The sequence below is a fragment of the Tiliqua scincoides genome, chromosome 1, assembly GCF_035046505.1.
Source record: "Tiliqua scincoides isolate rTilSci1 chromosome 1, rTilSci1.hap2, whole genome shotgun sequence".
Taxonomy (NCBI): Eukaryota; Metazoa; Chordata; class Lepidosauria; order Squamata; family Scincidae; genus Tiliqua; species Tiliqua scincoides.
In genome coordinates, this window is record NC_089821.1 from 267,193,096 (window position 1) to 267,208,179 (window position 15,084).

The 15,084-nt window shown below is 40.8% G+C and overlaps 2 protein-coding genes across 3 annotated transcripts in view; one reads left to right on the top strand and one right to left on the bottom strand.

Annotated features, from left to right (window-relative positions):
* LOC136649084 (lysophosphatidylserine lipase ABHD12) overlaps positions 1-5,217 on the top strand; it is a 58,158-nt gene extending 52,941 nt beyond the window's left edge. For both annotated transcript variants that reach the window (XM_066625502.1, XM_066625511.1), the window contains exons 11-13: positions 53-131; positions 1,643-1,770; positions 2,597-5,217. In XM_066625502.1, coding sequence (XP_066481599.1) covers positions 53-131; positions 1,643-1,770; positions 2,597-2,636 — 247 coding nt within the window. In that variant the 3' untranslated portion in view covers positions 2,637-5,217. The remainder of the gene's footprint in view (positions 1-52; positions 132-1,642; positions 1,771-2,596) is intronic.
* A 3,876-nt stretch (positions 5,218-9,093) lies between these two features.
* PYGB (glycogen phosphorylase B) overlaps positions 9,094-15,084 on the bottom strand; it is a 60,579-nt gene continuing 54,588 nt past the window's right edge. The window contains exons 18-20 of the mRNA XM_066625536.1: positions 13,847-13,981; positions 13,176-13,242; positions 9,094-12,443 (exon numbers count right to left, since the gene is read on the bottom strand). Coding sequence (XP_066481633.1) covers positions 12,291-12,443; positions 13,176-13,242; positions 13,847-13,981 — 355 coding nt within the window. The 3' untranslated portion in view covers positions 9,094-12,290. The remainder of the gene's footprint in view (positions 12,444-13,175; positions 13,243-13,846; positions 13,982-15,084) is intronic.

Genomic DNA, 15,084 nt, shown 5'->3' on the forward strand with positions numbered 1-15,084 from the left:
AGTGGTGAATTGAAAGTAATCTCATCCAAGTTTATTTTGGGTTTTTGTGCAGTGTGAAACACATTTCATGCTCTCTGCTTATTCTTCATGCTGAAGACGATCCTGTTGTACCATTTCATCTTGGAAAGAAGGTCAGGTTTAGTCTCTCATCTCTACTCATTAAGCTGTAAATATCCTGGATGAACTAGAACGATAAATATACTTAATATACTAGGGACAGAACATATAATTACAAGGAACTTGTGTACTGAAACCCTGACTACTGCTGCTGAGAGGGGGAAATTGATTTTAAAGCCAAATGAGTTTGGGAAAGGTACTGATTCCCAGTGGATTTTCCATGTTTAACAGAGATGACTCTTCCCTAGGTGGTGCTTGTAGTAAAGAACTGCCTGTTCAAGAGATCCATGTTATCTGTAATGCATGATTGACTGACTGAAACTGTAGCATGAGCAGAAAAGTTGCCAGCTCTTACTCTCAGCTTTTCTTTCTTGCAGCAGTCAAGTTTGGGTCATGAAGGCCTAGAGTATGTTCAGTTATGCCAATACTAATCCTAATAATATTAGGTTCCTTATTTCAGTCCACAGGCACTCAATACAAGAGTATTGTATTGGGGCATATTTGATATTGGGGGCATATTTGATTATTTAACCACCCCAGTTGTGAGCACTACAGAATAATAAGTGGGTATTGCAACTAATTGGCATTTAATTCTAGACTTAGAATAGGTACCCTTTAGGCAGTGGTTCCCAAACTGCGCTGTGGAGCCTGAGGGCTCTGTGGGATGCCCCTGGCAACCTCTTCTTTGCAGCTCTCCTGGACATCACCATCTTGGATTGTGCAAGTCTCATGTGATCCAAGATGGTGGCACCCAGGAGAGCTGGGAAGAAGAGATCACTGTGAAAGAAGAGTACCGTGACCATGGCAAGTTTGGGAGCTGCTGCCTTAAGGATGCATACGCTGTATATTGGAGAGAGAAACTTTAGCATGCGCAAAATTGCTTGTTTGCTAAATCTAAGGTTGTTATAATCGTATAATACAGGTTGTGTCTTGTTATCCACTGGGGTTCCGTTCCAGAACCTCTAGTGGATAAAAAAAATCTGTGGATAAAAAAAACAGTGAAAAAATAGATTTAAAGACCCACTTCCAGGTTTCTTGCCCCTCCATTGCTCCTAATAAGGTCGTGTGTCGACATTCACAGGGGTTTGATTCTGGGACTCCCTGCTGGTACCATAAAATGTGTTAAATAAAAGCAATTATAAAAACATTAAAAAGTGCATCCCTTTATAATTATGGTTTAAAAACTGCTTTTCTTACTGTTGTAGAGAAGCAGTCAGCAGTTAGAAATGCAAAGGACCCCTTGCCTTTGCCTGGCTCAGCTGAAGAATGGAATGATCACTTGCATGGCTGTCTCTCTACAACAGCAAGAAAAGCAGTTTTTTAAACTGTGATTTTAAAGAGACGCATTTTCCCCTTCTCCAGGGATCAGCACATTCCTTCTCATTTGCATGTTGAGTCAAATCAGTGTATAAAAAATTTGTGTATAACAAGGTTGGACCTGAATATTCTTTCTGTATAATATTTCTAAGTAGTTGGGCTACACTTCTGTTTTATCAGCTTGCATTTGTTTTGTTACACATTACAGCTGTACAATATTGCTGCCCCATCTCGGAGTTTCCGCGATTACAAAGTACAGTTTGTTCCATTTCACACAGACCTTGGCTATAGGCATAAATACATCTACAGGAGCCCAGAACTACCTCGAATATTACGGTAATTAGCAGGGTCACTTGTAATGTGTGTTATGGTTACAGTTTGGGTCCAGATTATCTGAGGGACTGTCTTCTCCCATATGTACTAGCCTGGCCTCTTTGGTCATCTGAGGGGGCTCTCCTAAAAGTGCTGCCTTCCCGAGTTAAAGGGATGGTGGTGTGAGGGCGAGCCTTTATAGTACACCTCAGTTATGAGGGTTTTACTGGGTTATTAAGAACTACCCTGTACCCCCTCTCATGCCTTTTTCCATGGGCCTAAAAGGTTCCTGTTTTGTCTCGTTTTCGAGTGATGCATTGTTTTGACATCTGATGTCTGTCTCTGATAATGCTGTGGCATAGTGCCCCTCCCAAAAGTGTTCGATATGTATTGTACATCAGTGGTTCTCACACATTTACCACCAGGACCCACTTTTTAGAATGAGAATCTGTCAGGACGCACAGGAAGTGATGTCATGACCAGAAGTGACATCATCAAGCAGGAAAATTTTTAATAATCCTAGGCTGCAATCCTACCCACCCTTACCCAGGAATAAGTCCCATTTCCTATCATTGTTAAAAGCATATATGTAGTAGTCTGTTAAAATTACAGGTCTGTAACATTTCCCCAAATGCAGTCACATACCATGGTAGCATCAAGTCTAATATATTCAAAATAAAATATTGAAATGACTGGGGACCCACCTGAAATTGGCTCATGACTCACCTAGTGGGTCCCAACCCACAGTTTGAGAAACACTGTTGTACATTTTAATGTGGTATACGTAAGCTGTATGGTCACTACTAAAATATTTGGTGATATGGAAATGATTGAAGCTTTTTTCTTCTAGGGAATTCCTGGGAAAAACTGAACATGGGCACCGTCATTGAAGACAGCCTGCATTTTACAGTTTAAAATTGTGTGTCTCAAAGAGAATCTGCCATTCTTAAGCCTCTGGTTAACCCCTGGATTTCTGCTTCAGTCTTAATGCATACCCTTGGAACTCGAGCACTTGGGGCAATAGATATGAAGAAAGAGAATGTAGTTAGCTTCACTTTCTCCTCCCCCTTCTTTCAAAGAACAAACAGCCAACTGAACCAATCAGAACAATTATGTCCAAGCACAACAGACCTTTGGCAAAAAAGAACACCTGAGAGTTTAAACATTCCTACAAACATGTACAGGGTCATGGCTGCTTTATACAGTACAGAACAACTGGCACTCTGGAATGCAAGTGGACTATTGTTATCAGCAAAAATGTGGTGGCTGTAATCTTGCAGTGCTGCACCTTTTTGTGTTGCAGGCGGTTGTCTTGTTAGACTTTAGTGCAGTGCAAATTGGTTTGTTCTATCAAATCTAATTGGAGAGTTGCTGAGGGTGGTTCATTCTTTAAATTAGTTTGCAGACTTTCAGAGATCACGATAGTAGCAGGAGAATGTATGGCAATGAAATGAAGGATATTTCTTCTTTAAAAGGAGGCAACTATTTAATAGTGCTAATTTAATTGTGATTTGGTTTACCTTTCTATACTGCCTTGCTTTCATGTTCCATAGCTGTTTCCCATGTATAAATAATATATTCAACCTTTTATTGTATCTCATAAGATATATCTTCTTTGAGATTCTTTCTCCTTGCCTTCAAACCTTTGTCTTTAAGATGTACAGGTTCCTTGAATTACACACTTGGTTATTTGAATTATTGTAAAGAGAAGAAAGTTGTCTTTAACCTGAGTCTAGAATGGGTGGAGCATTCATTTTTCCACTGTGGTGAAGATGTCTTCCAGTCTCCTCTAATTATAGAGAGTGACGCAAGCACTTTAGGGGTGAGAAAATTGGTATCCATCCTTAATAATCATGATTCTTCATTCCCATCCCACCCCCAACCCAGCTATTTCTTAAAATTCTCAGGTCCATTAAAGCTGGTCAAAAACTTTCTGGTTTTCTAAATAAAAGATTTCACTTTGTAGATTTGATCTTGAATATGATCTCTTTGGCAAATTTGGTAATTTTCCCCCCTTGGGAGTAACAGTCTTTCTGACTTAACCATTATCTCAATGGTTGTATGACTTTATCCAGATGGACCCAACATACTGTTGATTGCATCTTGTCCTTGTTCATTGAAATAATTCATGTCCGTTTAAAAGAGTAAATATTGATTTAGTTTTGTCTTTATTATTAAAAGCAAGCACTAAATGAAAACTTATGACCAGCTTTGGTTGTTCCCTTTAGGTTGGCACAGGCCTGGTGCAAAGAATTCTTTATTTTAGCACACAGTTATTGCTGTGTTGGAAAGTAAGGGCAGCATAAAGTTACTTGGGATACAGAATCTGGTCTTCATATATCTGTCTCACTAGTCTTGGCCAAACTGTTCTCTAAAACCTCATGAAATTGGTCATAGATCCATCTACCGAACCTATTTTTGCTCCTTGCAAAATGAACAGTTTATAGCAAAAGAGTTACCAGATAGTGGGCAGATGAGGCTGTTTGCTTAGGCAGCATCTGTAATAATCTTTGCTGTTCAGTGTTGACTTTACTGCTTTGTTTTTTAATACAGTAGCACATCAATATTAGGAAGATCTTGTATCAGTTTAGAACCTGTGAAGGTATTTGGAGAAGATTCTTCCTGATGCAGAACTAACCCCAGATGGTTTCCATTTCACTGTGGCTCTTGCTGAAACGTGCCATGTCTTCCTACCACGTGACAAGTTCAGGATTACCTTTGACACCTCATGATTCTGGGTCACCATTCATGCAGGTGCAGCCTAACAGGCAGTTTGAAACCTTATGCGTAGAAGGAATCAAACGGGCAGTGTAGATGATGGTCAGATTGCTTTACAGTAACCCCATGTTTTGTGGAGCTGGTACTGAAGTGTGTAATTCCATAAATTACAATATTGGGCATAATAGTCTTAGATACTAGTGTTCAAAAGTGACTTCTTCAGCCTGAAAAATATAGAGGTTGCTGTTTGCTAATATTTTCGGTACACGGAATAATCAAACTGGTTTTTGCATGCATCATCAGTCTTCTATCTTGCCAGTTCATCATAATTGCTCAGCAGGCAGAAGCTTATTCTTTGCGTTGAGACTTTCTGCTCTAGTGGAGTCTACTGAAATTTTGATTCATAATGACCTCTGAGCTTATAATGTCACTTAAATTTCCATCTTTTCTATCCTTCTAACCACTTGTGCACTTTTGTTGACTACACTGACAAGGGCAAAACATTATTTTCACTTTTGTTGAAAGCTATGGTACATTCCATCTAATACTGCTGCTGTTGCTGCTGTCATCTTAGTGTTGAGGAAATTACAAAGCAATGTGGAAATATTAACTCCTCCCATGCAACAACAATTATGATTCCAAAGCATGCATCAGATTTATTCCGGCACATACATTCCAATTATTAGGCCAGTAACATGCATTGAAATGGAAATGTTTAAAGTGTGTAGTTTTAATAAAACAAATGACTTCTAACTTCTGTTTTGGTGCCCTTTTTTAAAAATGTAAGTTAACTGCCTTTGGAAATGGCTGGACAGGCCGAGAACAACAAAGTCACTAAAAATCCAAAGAAATGCAGAGTTTTAAAATGGTGGATGTGTTGGAAGGGACTGAAATAATTTTGAGTGGAGTTCTGCTGGCTCAGATGGCCTTTTGGCTACTCCTTGCTGCAGCTTCTTGTATACTATTAGATTTGGCAGCATCTTATAACAATACCTATTTACCCATATAGTCGGTAGGATGGGGGACAGGAAAGTTGGCTATAAATCTGAGACAAAACTCACTCTTGTCAGCTCTGGTGTCTTCTGCAAGAGAGTTTCTGGATCAGTGGAAGCAGGATGTATCTGGAACAAATGGAATAGGCTATTTCCTTTATGAGTCTTTCCTTGATCCCTTTTAAGTAGCATTTGAAGGTAGTTTGTCTTCCTCTGCTGGCCGACAAGGTTTTAAACCATCCTGGGTTAAAACTGATGGAGCATACATAATGGCATACATCCAACTGCAAAGTGTTGGGAAAAGCACCCATTGGATCACATATTCCTGAATCTTGTCCACTTTTCATATTCTTTCTAAATGTTGGGAATGCATTTCATAAGGGGTCAGCTACCTCCTTCTGCATATGGGCCAAATATCTGGTCTGTCAATAGTAAGAACACATGCATATTTGATATACATGTGTGTGAACATCTTAGGCCATAGAGCTAAGTAAAAAGATGGGCATGGCATGGAGAGATGCATGTCAGACAAAAATGATTCCCAACGGAACCTTCTACCCTTGGTCTGCTTACACTGTAAGCCTTACAGAGTTAGAATTACAAGCTTGAGTTTTTGTTTTTTTTAACAACCAGTGTAAACCAGGGGAATATATCTCTTTGGGACTATGGGTAAATCTAGCCTGCCACTCATTGGTTGTCTACCCGTGCTTAGATCAGTGTTTTTCAACATTTGCCCTCTGCTATACCACTTTGCATGGTCCACCTTTTTGAAGTACCACTGGAATAACTGGTGATGACATCATTACCAGTTACTTATGAGTTGGAAGGCCAGGTGCAATGCAACAAAAACCTGTAAGAGAGTGGACAGGAGAACTTTTCTGAGAGCAGAAAAGCATGCTTTGGAGCTTCCTGCCACTGTTTGCATTCTGGGACTCGCTGCTGGGCAGCAGGTGTCCAAGGCTCCTGCAAGTACCATCAGACACCACCCCAAGTGCCACTGGTGGTATCTGTTCCACAGGTTGAGAAACACTGCTCTAGATGGTGTAGTGCACTGGCGATTCTGAATTATTTAGAAAGGCTACTTTAAAAATGAATATTCAGACTTCTGCTATCTAGGCACATTCATGCAACATATACAACCAGTGGTCTGCAGATAAGTTTCAAAGTACTTATAAGTTCCATGCAAAAACATTTTCAGGTTTCTGGACCTGTTATAAAAGCTGCCCATTTTTTCCTCTTCAAAAATGCAGTAAGCAAATTCAGTCATTTTTCTTAAAAGGATAAGTGGAATATTTGTGACTGAAAAGATCCACAGTAATACTATAGTATAATTTTAATTCTCTTTGTTTGCCCTCTTCTATTTCTAATGTAATGGTCATGCTTGTAAGAGGTATCTCAGACAGCTGTGACCAACAGAAGGAAGAAATTATTGAATCATGGTTAACATAAGTGAAATTATGTATACATCCTACCCATAGCAGGTACAGAAGTGGCCTTTCTATCCTCGGTCTGAGAAGCTTCCATATTATATTAAATCCTGTAGGCCCTAGCAACATTGCAAACTTCCATGGCTTTCATGGCCCTTTGTCATTTTTACCAAATGAACTTAGGAAATGTGAATGAGGCAGTTGGGGACCTTTCAACAACCATTCTCAGGTTTCTTCAGGAAGACAGTTATATGGGTTTACAAGCAAGTGTTATGTGGATAGCTGAGAAATTAAGATATTTTTCAGTACAGGCACCCCTGTCTTAGGTGCAGCTGACTTGGCAAATTCAAATGCATGAGGTTGGCAAACCAAAAAAAAGCACAGCAGTTTAAGTAGTGCTGTTCCACTTACTGAATTCATGCCTGAGAGTATGAGATGGGTGAGTGAAGCTGCTGTTCTTTCCACTGATTTCTGTTCCAGCATGTTGCTTGTAGTCCTTTGAGACTGTACATATTTTCCAGATGGAAGGGGTTTTCAAGGCAATTTTGAGTATACATGATTTTAGCTCTACTCTGGAATGTACCCCTCACAAAGGATGAGGAGCAAATATATGCATCTGAAAAGAGATTTCTTATCTGAAAGGAAAAATTGTGGGAGTTACTTGATGCTTCTTACCTACAATCATCTGTGTTACCTACAATAAAGCATATTATTGTTGTGGTGTCTTCCTAGGCTATATTACTTTGTATACCAAAGGCTGCAAACAAAGTTGAATGTATCTGCCTGGTAATGATCCCTTTCCAGGTATAGAGCTCTGTAGTTGCTGGATGAGAACTTAATACTCAACTGAATTCCTGCCCACCAAAGACTGTTTGTCGTGATTACATATTACCTGGAAAACCTTAAGCTCACCCTGGGAATATGCCAGCATCATTGATGCCCGTATTCTGGCTCTTTTTCTGAGAAGCTGCTACTACTGTAATCACATCACTTGATTAAAAACAAAAAACCACACTAGCATCATGACAAATTGCAAGAGGCACAGGCATGTTTGGTCCACTGAAGCAAAAAAAAAAAAAAAAAGTATGGTGGCCAGAAGTGTAGTAAAGGGAGAGTAATACAGTCCTAGGGGTTTATCATAGAATAATAGCAGTGATGGAGCAGCTGGAGTCCTCAAGTGCTACCCTGAAAATTTTTTCAAAGGACCTGAGCAGAATAGGAGGCAAGTTGAGACATATGCCTAGGGCCATATATGCCAGTGTTCCCTCTGCTTTGAAGCAGTTGGATAAATTGGGAGGGGAGTGAGCTCATGGCAGACACACTGGATCATCTTCCCTCTAAGGGGAATGGGCGTTGGTTCATTTCAATAGGTGAGGGGCCCTTGGAGACACAGTGGTGCAAGTGCTGCAGACTAAGTACACACACATAGTGTTCCATTCTACTGTAGCTGCTTATATTTTTCTGGGAATTTTTTTAAACATTCATCCCCCACTCATCCCCTACTGTGGGATAAGCTTCTGTGTGAAGCAGTACTTTTATTTGGTGGATATAGAGGAATGCAGATCTAACCAGGAGGAGAACAGATATCCAAGCAGAGTAGAAATAACCCATTCCCATTTGGGAGCAAGCCAGTGCACATTCAATTAAGTTCTGCAGGGAGCCCAAGTACATGCTAAGGGTGTCAGTGGGAACACTGAACTTGTTGTACAGATGAGGACTGTGCGTGTGCGCAATTTGCATTGGGACCATGGCAAAGGGGCCTTCACCCTAGCCATGATCCCACTCTGGATTGGGACCCCTCTATTTCATGTGGGAGCTTTCCTTTATGATTAAATAGAATCTGACTGGGGAGAATTAGTGCCAAGTGGAACTTCAGCAGTGGAAGGTTAAAGCTCTTCTCCTAAACAGTGGTCCTCATCTGGATCAGCCTCCCATCCCCAGCTATTTAGTATGAAAAGTTATGCACAAGTTTCTGAGCATAACAGCTGCATGGGAATTCCAATTCAGCAGCCTCAGGCAAGAATCTGCTTTTGAAGTTGAAGAACCTGCTGTTGCAAGGACAATGGATATGTCAGTGTGGAAATTGTTCCTTGAGGATAGCTAGGGGACCAATCCTCTTCCACAGCTCTCCATTCTGGTGACCATCAAATTGACTTGTAGTAGTTAACTCCATAATGCTATATAATCGCAGGAAAATAAAGAGAAACATGTTCTTTGTGTGATTTATTTTAATGCTTTTGAATGCACAAGAGAATAACACTAATAATATAGTAAAAGCATACATACACTCCAACTTAAAGAATTTCCATAGTTCTGCAAATGCTGTGACAGTGACAAATACCAAAATGCTCCATTGCTTGCAAAATAAATGTAAGTCAGAAATTCAGTCACCACCAATTCAGCTCAGTGCAAGTCACTTCTTGTTTGAGGAGATGCCATCTTTGAAGGAAGATGTGCAGTGTTAGAACATGGACCATACAATCTCAGTAATGGTCAGTAAATTGTTGGTCAAGGTACAGTGTGAAGACATAGAGGGGAGTGGAACATCTGCAGGCAGACAACATCTTATGCTTGCTGCATGATGCAGCTTCATCTGCAATGTCATTCTTGGTTGCTTACAAGTACATTAAAACAAAATACTCTTGCATAATTTCTTCATTAACTCAGTCTCTTGCCATGCCAGGAAGGACATTCAATTTCCTTATTTGGAATTTTATATGGATTGCAAGACAAGACAAATAGAAATACAGACTGTTAGCAAGCTAGAAACAATTCTCTAATAATATTGCAAAGAAACATGTCTGTTATTTTTGTTCTCCTGATAAAATGAATAAGAAAAAACAAGTAACATACATCCCTTCTCGTAATGTGTGATATACAGTGTGATTGCCCTAACCATTCCTCTACCTGCAAACCCCCCCCCCCAGTCGAACAACAGAATTACTTCGTTACACAAACCTCTTAAGTGCCTTCAGGACTGTTTCACAACTGAAGTTCCTCACTTAATGAGAACACCACCAAGTGATGCGGTTCATGGGGTAACTACAGCTCTGTTTGCTGCATTAAAACCTGGAAGCGTGGGACTCTTTATTTAAATGAAACTAGAAGTCCCCTACTTCCAGGTAGCCATCTCACCTGCCACTACTGGTATTGCCCTACAATGCAAGTAGCCTTAAGGGAGCATTGGGTGTGTGCTCTAGCGTGCACTCTCAATTCACACAGTGAGGAATAACAAACCAGGCCAGTGTCTGCAGAGCAGCTGTGGTCCACAACAGGAGCCAGACTCCCTTGCAGAAGGCAGGAGTTGGACTGAGGTGAAGGTAGAATGTTTAAAACCACTGCCTTACACAATGAATCTGTGCAGATAAAGCACATCTACAATCCATGCAACAGAAAGTTACCTGCTGATAGAGACACTGATATCAAGATTAAGGTTGTGTCTTTTGCTGTGGCAATTTTTTAAAAAATTGTGGCAATTTTTAAAATACGAAAATATGTTAGATTGCCCTAACAAAAGTGACAACCAAGGATGTTGGTTTGTCTAATGTTATGGTTTCTGGAACTATGTGACAATTATTTATAACAGTGATAACAACTGGCCTTGATGGTTTTGTCATTCTATAAATCTCAGTTGACAGATTTCATAGGGTATTTCAGCACCAAGTAGTGGATGCGCAGGGCTGCTGCACCAGCTCCTAATTCCTCTGTGGTTAGGGGTTAGAATTCCTCCTAATTCCACAGGCCACTGTGGTCAGATTTGATAATGCTGATCACATGCTTCAGTAAGGCCTTTCGGCAGGCAATGGGGTTATCACGGATGACTGTACAAACCATCTGTTGAGGGGGGAAAAGGGATACAGCCAACCTCTCAGCACACCAATCTGGTGCTTGTTGCCCATGTGCAAAGCAACCTAAGAATCAGTCTAATGAGAAGTAGAAAAGACAAGGTGATTGAATACTTCATAGCCTGTTTTTCAACATTTTGTTAAAATGAAGGACTAACTAGGTACAATTTTTACTAATACATCTATAAAGAAAAATTGCACTTAATGAACCCTCTGGTTCTAGAAGTTATCAGCAACATACAATCAATCATCTGTCTGAAATTTCACATCCCAATATTTTGCTTTAAAGTGCAAATTAAATGGCCGGTCTAGGCCAGGTGGGATTATACACTTCTCCAGTCAATTGTCCTGAATTCTTACGGATGAATGTGTCATTTACCAGAAGAGACTGCGAGAGTTGGCCTAGATGAACGGAATTCTTGGCATTGCTGAAATTAAAACCCAAGGGTCTTGAATGGTAGGTTTCATTGTCTTTTAATAAGGTAGGAGCAATTGTGTGGACTTCCACGCACAGCAGACAAAGACTGTAATAAGCCTATAAAGCCAAATATTACCCACCAGCCAAGCTTGGCAGTCCATCAGGGGTCAACAAGACTCCAAATTTTGCTACTTGCCTTGCAACTGGTAGGTCAAGCAGGAAACACCTGTCTTAACAGGTCACCCATCGTACAGGCTTGTGCTATGGAGATTACAACAAGGAGAAATGGTAAAGACTTCACACTTTCACAGTGCATTGTGACTGTGGTGCCTTTCAGCTGAACACTGCTTTCAGCACTGTTAATTACTGTTCATGTTCCCCTGTGAAGTTCTCTACACAGGTCAGATATCCCGTTACCAGCTCTTTTCATATATTTATTCAATTGCTAGTGATGTTTTTATTTAAAAAAAAAAAAGATCAATTGCAGCTCATGCAAATGGCTTGCTGAAATGGGTACACATTAAATAGTACCACTGCTTGGGGTAGGGGGGGAGAGGCGTGGCCAGCAACAACAGTCTAAAAGCAGACAAGACAGAAATTCTTTAAAACAACACTTTGGGAATTCTGCTATTCTGGGTCTTAGAAGGGCTCCAGATGACCTCCTTTCAGAGGGCAGCACCTGCTTAGATAGAGGAACTAATTCAAGAAACACTATCACATCCAATACTTGGCTTTGTTCACAAGGCATCTCCTAATTAGCAAAGCGGGAGGGGCAAGTGTGTGAACCAAAAGATCTGAAAGTTCAGGTACCATCAACATACAGTACATGCAAATAAACAGCATTGGTTAAATAAGAGCTTTAAGAGTTAGAATGGCCTTATCCGACTTTCCTTTCTAGAGGTCAACGCTTCAAGTCTTGCATTTTACCCGAGACAGCAAGGCCTGGATTGACTCCCCACTTTCTTCTTTCCATCACCCAGAACATCAGTTGTCTGCATTTCAACCAACCACCAGTCCTTATAAACTATGAAACTATCATCAGGTGGTAAAATGCACATTGAATTCATCTGTGGAAAATTTGCTGGGAAGCAGGAGTGCCTTAGGGCAAGCCAACCAGGGTGTTTGCAGGTACTTCTGCAGCAGGTTACTCCCTGGGGATGTTGGGTGGTGGGATCTTCACAGCAGATGGCTCCACTCCCCAGATTTCTCTGGCGTACTCCGTAATTGTCCTGTCACTGGAGAACTTGCCAGAGCATGCAATGTTCTTGATTACCTTTTTAGTCCACTCTCTTGGATTCTGGGAAGAAAATGTGCAAATAGTTGGAAAGTTTGGTAGTTTGAGAACTTCAGCAAAGGAAGTTCAACTGCCTTAAGGCAGGTGATGATTTTGTCTACTTATCTAATAGCAAACTCCAGTAGTCAAGTGCCTAGCACTTCGAAAGCAAAACGGGTTTGTTCAAAGATCAGGGGCAGCGATCATTTCTACATACTGGGGGGACTGACTAGGCAATACAGAAAAGCATACAAGCTTTTAATTTAAAAGAAAAATAAATACTTAAGTGTCCAAAGTGGACCTACAAAACAGAGCTTCTAGAGCCTAAAGAATTTGGGTTGTTGTCAGGCTATCAGTTTGTTCCCATAACCAGGGGTAAGGTGGATCTCTTACCCAGGGGTAAGGATCTGGGAAGGTGGATTGAGGAATGGAAGGGGGATAGGATATTGATGACACCACTGCCCTTATACCACCCCTTCCAGATCTTGATCTGCTCCCATTCCAACCCCCCCCCCCAACTTATTGGCACTAGGGGCTGTGTAGGGTCCACTGGTAGGCTGCCGTTTGTTGCTTGTGGTAGCAACCCAGCTGCTCCCACTAGGGCTACAAGCTTGCAACTGCCATAAAGCATTTTATGCCACCAGCACATTTGCTTCAATAGTGTAAGGGCACTTTAGAATTGGTCTGTGTCCACAGGGAAGCCTTTTTTCTTATAAAGCAACCATTTGCTCCCACAGGGATCACGCTCAGCCTTACCATGTACAGCTGGTCCACCTGCCCTTGACATCTGATATAGGCTTCATAATCAGCAAACACTTTAAACCTGAAACAGAGTATAAATGAGCTCAGGACTGCCCCAGCTTAGAAGCTCAGAGAACAGCACTGCTAACTCAGAGGCACAGTAGAGAAAAAGGCAAGATCATGGAGAAAAAAAATGTGTGGTGGATCAGCCTTAAATAACCATGCATTTTATTTATTAAGCTAATATACCCTGGCTTTTCTGTTTATACAAAAAAAGTTGAGAGCTTATAATGATTTGTAAGCAGGGGCGGGTGGGGAGCGGGAAAATGCCGGAGGCGGAGCAGGAGGCGGGACTGGGATCCAGCAGTTATGCTGGATCCCAACCCCCTTTCCCAGGCATTTCTGAGCGGCTTGAAGCCACTCCGCTTTCCTCAGACTTGCGCCACCTCAGGTAGTGGCGCAAGTCCGAGGAGACCTATGGGGCAAAGGCGCCTTACCCAGAGGTAAGGGGAAAAGTTACCATAGGATGCTAATACAGGGCTGGCTGGCTGGTTGCCTGCCAAGGAACATGGAAAGCGACACCATGAGCTGCAGGAAAGGAATGTGCCTGCCCTCTCTTAACGGAGTGACAGAGCCCACTTCTGGTTTACTGTGCATAGCTCAGATACTAGATTGTTGGCTCTTACCTGTCATGGTACATCAACATGTTGACCACATCTCGGAAGCAGCCTGGTTCATTTGGTGAGAAGAAGCCACTATTCATTTGATCAATAGCTTGTCTGAGTTCTGGGATCCTGTCATAATAGTCCTTTGCATTGTACCTGAATAATAATTAACAACATCTGATTTGCAAAAAAAAAATGGTGCTTTTAGGAACATTGTACAGTCCATATTGCACAACTATGTCATTGATACTTAGGGCTCAGCTTGAGTATCAGTTACTTAATGCCAGTCAATGATATCTGCTGTGTTTCATGTTGTTTTTAATAATGCTAATATTATTAAATTATACTAAAGATATCCTCAGGCTTTTGTTGTATCTGCTGGAGGAAAACAAATTGCTATGTACACTTTGCTGAAAAGACAAACACAAACCTGACTTGTCTCCAAATAAACCAAATTGTGGGCACAGGAAGCTGCCCTCAACAACTCAGACTTTCACTCCACCCCACCCAGTATTTTCTACACTGGCTGGTCATCCCTGAGGGCCTCTGGAGGAGGCTTTTCACAACCCATTAACTGGAAAGGTCAGGGACTGAACTGAGGACTATTTACACACAAAGCTTATGCTCTGTCCCTCAGCTACAGCTGCTTTCCTGACAAACTGGAAAAGATTCCTAGGGGAGTACCTGAGGAGATAAAGACAAAGAGAGGATGTGGCCTTATTATTAATAATAGTTTCTTATCAAAAGATTCACCAATACTATACTTATGGGAACAGTAGTGGAAACCAGTAATGTGTATGCAATATATGTATGTTTTTATATGTATATACATATGTATGCAATATACAGTGCCTAGTATACTTTAGATGTTTTTACAGATGTGACTTTACAGACAATAAGACTTTAAAAAAAATTATTTTTCTTCATTTTTAGAAAGCATTTTTTCCATGCATTGTGATAGGCCTGGGAAAGAAATCATGGCCTTAGGATAAGTAATTTGATGCACCTATTGATGCCTTTATATAAGCACAAGAGGAGTCTCTGAGGTGGTGCACTGCTTTAACGACAGACTTAATGATATAAAAATAGGCACCGTTTTATTGATTATGTGTATTTTTCCCATTAATTAACATATTATTGGAGTGATGGTTGAAGATTTCATGAATATGTGGGAATAATGACATGTGATCACTTTTTCTGCATTTAGAATAAAGTATTTTTAAAGAAATTAAGTATCTATTATTCTTAAGACAGTATGA